General features: G+C 34.3%; 1 protein-coding gene across 3 annotated transcripts in view; it reads left to right on the plus strand.

Annotated features, from left to right (window-relative positions):
- The window catches only part of LOC102589794 (cation-chloride cotransporter 1), an 18,157-nt gene that overhangs the window by 867 nt on the left and 11,934 nt on the right, over window positions 1-5,356 (plus strand). The window contains exons 2-3 of one of the 3 annotated variants that reach the window (XM_006352923.2): window positions 1,616-1,762; window positions 3,786-3,864. In XM_006352923.2, coding sequence (XP_006352985.1) covers window positions 1,616-1,762; window positions 3,786-3,864 — 226 coding nt within the window. Of the gene's footprint in view, window positions 1-1,615; window positions 1,770-3,783; window positions 3,865-4,819; window positions 4,878-5,356 lie in introns of those variants that run through there. The other 2 variants (XM_006352924.2, XM_006352925.2) reach the window with 2 other exon arrangements.

Genomic DNA, 5,356 nt, shown 5'->3' on the forward strand with positions numbered 1-5,356 from the left:
CTTTTTTTTTTTTTTTTTGTATTATATACATAAGCAAAAAGTATTATCTTAAAAGCATTATAATCTAGAAAAATACTAAACGGCATTGGTGTAAGGGGGTGGAGGGTGATGGAAGCTATGGGGAAGGGGTGAAAATGAGGTGTGTTGGATGGTGGGAAGGAGACTATCTTGTGGAACTTGTTTTTTCTACTTCGGAAAGTTGTTTTCCTCATTTTTAGGAGCTTGTTTTTACTAAAGAAAATGTTTTCAAAATTTCTAACCAACCAAACATAGGAAAATTGGAAAATATTTTCCTCTGTACCGAGCACACCCTCAATGTAATAGTTTGTCTTTGCCGTGGTTTGAACATAGTATTGTAGGTAAATGGGTCAGTGGAAATACTACTGAAATCTACTATTGTGCTTTCATATAGTATAATTACTTCGAATGTTGTGGAACTATTTTCTCATCCATCCTCTCACTTATGTTTTGAAACTTCAAGGGCATAAAAGATCAACTATTTGACTCAAAGTCAATTCTCCTAATAAACTTTGAGCAATTTGAATAATATTAAGTATCTCTATTTAAATTTTGGGTATGTTAAAGATTTCATTGGTATTACTTATAAAAAGTTGCATTAATATGTACAAAGAGTATTTTTTTTTTTGAAATTGGCAACATGTTATATTCATCAACACCCCAAAAGGCCTGTATATCATATCTACAAACATAGCCCCGGACAAAAACATACAGAGAGGCCAAAAAGTCTAGTAATGATTCTGCATCATCTACTAACTGTTCTTTACACAAAATAAAGTCTTCTGTATTGAACTGCTCTTGCCCTCGAAACATCTTGCATTCCTCTCTTTCCAAATTGTACATCATATGCAAAGAGTATTGGCTCAATTGGAAATAGTGACATTCATCCATCAGGTTTTTATCAACTAAATATACTAGTTCAGATTTGCTCCATTTGTGCATTGTAACGTAGATGCTGGTGCTCTCTGGGAATGCCAAACAAAAAAGCTTCATGGTAAACTAGACCCATTAGCTTCCATTTGATAGCTCATATTTTAACTCTTTGATACTCTCTTAATGGAAATGCTTACTTTCTTCGATCGCTCGAACGTTATCACTTAGGGTTAAGAATATCTCAAAGCTTGCCTATGGATATACTTTTGGATGTTTAATAGCTTTCTCTACAAGTTTACAAGTTAATGTTTTAGATATTCTCTGCTCCTTGACCCAAAAAAAAGAAAAAAAGAAACAGGGGAGAACCAAGAATCTTAATTTTATGTGTTTGAAATGCCACTGATCCCCCTGACCATGGTTCAAAATTTAATATTTGTACACATTTAGTGAATTTCTTTATCCATGTACATGGTTTGAGTCAATACTACTGGTTCGGCTGAACCAGTAGCTAGTACTATACATCTACCCACGGTGCTCAACTGCTTTCTCACATGCTCCAATACTCTGGATAGTTAATATGCCAAAATTGGGTACATCTGCATGTCCACCATTTTTTTTTTTAATATTAAAGGGTTTGCAGATATCTAGACAAGAATTTTGTTTTGTCCCTTTCTTTTCTCTGGAAAATCATTTCAACCATTATTCTGATTACACCATTTTTCAGGAAAGTCAAAGTAGGTGTCCATGCAAATATGGCATCTGAAGAAAGAGATGAGTCATTATCCAATCATAGTAGCAATGGTCCTCAAAGAGAATCCAAACTGGAATTATTTGGCTTTGATTCTCTAGTAAATATTCTAGGTCTCAAGAGGTAAGAGGTACAAATTCTATGTCTCTTTTGTTTTATTTTTCCACAAACTTCTATTCGCTGGTATGATATATTTCAGGAAACTCGTTTTTGCTCTCGTCATTCTTTTTTTACTTAATACCTTTCTTGGGATAGTTGCATTTTGACATCATTGGAGTAGATTTTAAGTTTTCTGGTGGGTGATGCAAATCAAAGTCAAGACAGAAAAGGTCTTCCGTCTATCTAGAATCTACTTATTAGTGCTTCCGGCTAGCATCTCTGTTAGTCCAGCATGCTTCCCTCAGCAATGTTTCCTCCAAATTTCGTCTATCTTTTATTTTCTCAGTCATATCGGGCTCTCAAAACTTTATCTGCGGTTCTTTCTTTTGAAGTGATTATTTGAGTCTCCTCATTTGAAGGTTAAATTTTTGATATACAAAGTATTTTGTCTAGCTACAAAGCAACTAGAAATGTACATCTATAGTTTTCGATCACATTCTTGTACATATTTTGGTAGGGTAAATGTTTCGTGTTCTTACTCATATTTCCTGTTATTCATTTTACTGTCAAGACTCAAGATGGAGAGGAGAATGTTCTTTTCCTAGGTGAAATCATGCGAGATTTTAGAAGGCAATGCATGTAGATTCAATTGGTCTGAAAGAAGAATAAATTTAGAATGCAGAATTTTTTTGGGTTTCTGAACGCACTGAGATCAGTCAATATCTAATTCCATTCAAAAAGTAAATGGAAATGCATTGTATCTCTATTTTTTTGGTGCAAACAGCAGTGTATAGAGGACATAGATCAACTTGTAGATTTGTTAGGAACTTTGTTACTTTTTAGTACCCTTAATGCTAGGAATACAATTTACCAGTTTCACAAAACAAAACAAAACATGAATACAACAATTTATCAAAGCATATGCAGTGTATAACTAACTCGGAGCTCAACAGGTTTTAAAATTGTACTTGCAAATGAGGTTTATGCTCAACAAGTGTCAAAACTCAGCCAATGCATGCTAATCTACTCAAATAATAGTTCATGGTGTCAAATACACCCAAACAACTTATTACCGAACTTGGCTGGTTTGCTTTATGTGGCTGGTTACAAACAGTTCATGCGCCACTCAACACAACTTTTAGAAAAGAGGGTTATTTATATGCAGTAGGTGTTTCTCTACCTTCACAAGGTAGGGGAAAGGCTGTGTACCATCCTCAGAGTCCACTTGCGGGATTACACTGGGTATTATGTTGTTGTTGTAATAGTAGGTATCTCCTGTGCAGCAGTGAGGAAGCAAACTGTAACCCCCCTCTTCTTCAATGCCTAGTGGCAAATCAGATACCATCACTATTTCTTAATATATTCAGGATACCTTTTGTCATGGCATGCACAGTAAGGGAGCTATTTACCAGCTGGGTGTTGGGGGAATTATAATATCATCTAGGAAGGTTTGGAACACAGTGCATGCTTGTGTTTGTTGGGTGTTGTGGAAGGGAATGAATGCCAGATGTTTCAAAGGGAAAACAGGGGTGGTTTCAAGACTTAGCAGGCTCTTATTTTCTGTTGATTAGGATGATGAGATCAAATATAATAGATAGTTATCCTGGCCAAGAATGGTGTCTGATTGCACTCTAGTTAAGAAAAAGCCATGGAGCCTACTGTAAGGAAATGAACTAAAAAGACAGTGACTATGGTTTACTGTCGAAGCTGGCTTGCTTTAGGTAATTTGGACAGACAGGAATCAATCCTAATGAAAAAGCAGAATCAACTGGTAGAGTTTGATACAAATGTTCTTTTTATGGTCGTTTTGGTTTAACATTTTGGATGTATATGGTTTAGAGATTTTTTTGGTTGCCAAAGCTCCGCTTTTGTTTTGTGGGAGACTGGATTTTGTACTACAGTATTCTTCACCTCTTGTTTGCTGTTTGTATGAAATAAAATTGCTTACTTGTCAAAAAACAAAACTGTCTTAACAACTACTTTCTAATTTCAGTTTTCTCTCAATTTTTGTGGTTTAATAATGTTCTTATCAATCTTGTTGTTCCAGTATGACAGGGGATCAAATTCCCGCACCGTCTAGTCCAAGAGATGGTGAGGATATAACTCTCACGCTTGAGCAACCTAAGGTACTTGAACTAATTTGTTGAGCATCATTTTGATTTCCCTGAAGCTTTCTGTGCCATGCACAATTAAGACTATATCATGTTCATAAAAGTCCTGATGTAGAATTCACTTTCTTGATTCCTGTGGATTCCTGTGGATTCATTTTCATCTCCTATACCTATACCTATACCTAGGGGTAAAGGTGGGGATTTTCCTTTTCTGAATAAATAGTAATGGACAGTAGGCTATACTATGGCTGTAAAATGGAGGTTATAAGAAGACAAGAGTATGGTAACACTTAGGTTTTCTACGTAGAGTGTCACTATATAATTGTCAGCTTTAAATCACACCATTCCATATTCATTCTTTCATAAAAGTGTTAACATACAATTACTCCCATTTTCTTATGAAAGAATTTCCATCTTATTGATTTATGAACATATTGGAGGTAATTTAAACTTCCTTATCAAAAAAAGGGAAGAATACATTGGAGGTAATTTAGATGTCCTTATATAAAAAAAAGAACATATTGGAGGTAATTTAAACTTTAAAAGCTGGTTCTTTTGATCCCTGATATAATACAAAGTTACCGATTTTTTTTAAAAAAAGAAGAAGCTGGTTCGTTATGATAGCTAGGAACTTTTCCAGTAATGTGGGAAACAAGTGGAGAAAAGAAACAGGATATCTTTAGTTTAGCTGTTCCTAGGTTTAGATTAATTGTTTAAGTGGTACAGGTGAGCAGTAGTTTGCTAATTTCTTCATTTTTGCTACAATTCTGTGGAGAATTTATCTTAGGTAAGTTATCTTTTGTTTCCCTGGATATATGTAGTCCTATTTGTCTTAGGAGTTCAGTTGTAATTCAAATAATTGGTTTTATCCTTATTAGAAAAGGATTTTAGCCAGCTCATGAAAAAATATTCATATGGTGTTTAATTCTGTATGGGGAATTTTATTTTGATCTCCCAATGGTTTTCGCAGAACCTTTTATTGCTTCTTTGGTGCTTTATGCGACCTTAACTGAGGAGGTTATTCCTAGGTAATTCTAGCTTCTTTGGTTTACTGCTTTATTGCATAGGTGCTTGAATGCTGATGCTTGGTGAATCCCCTCTATCCTCCATCAGCTATTGTTGGCTCACGCTGAACTTCCTTAAAACCATTCTAGATTTAAATACGTAGCTACTAGGGGTGTGCATTCGGTTTTTTGGTTTAATTTTATACTATTCGGTTTGGATTTTCGGTTTTTGGTTTTGAAGAAGTGTAACCCAATCCGAACCAAAATAAATTTGGTTTGGTTTGGTTTTTCTCTTTTTGGTTTGGGTTTTTTCGGTTCGGTTAATCGGTTATGTCAATAATTAGAAACATAACAAAGTTATATTTGCAATTTGGAAAAAATAATATATATATATATATATATATATACTAAATTTCTTAAATATACTTTTTAATATAAATCACAAGTAAAATGTAAAACACAATACTTAAAAGTATATCAATTATAGATGTCCAAACATAAAA

The sequence above is a fragment of the Solanum tuberosum genome, unplaced genomic scaffold, assembly GCF_000226075.1.
Source record: "Solanum tuberosum cultivar DM 1-3 516 R44 unplaced genomic scaffold, SolTub_3.0 scf00141, whole genome shotgun sequence".
Lineage (NCBI taxonomy): Eukaryota > Viridiplantae > Streptophyta > Magnoliopsida > Solanales > Solanaceae > Solanum > Solanum tuberosum.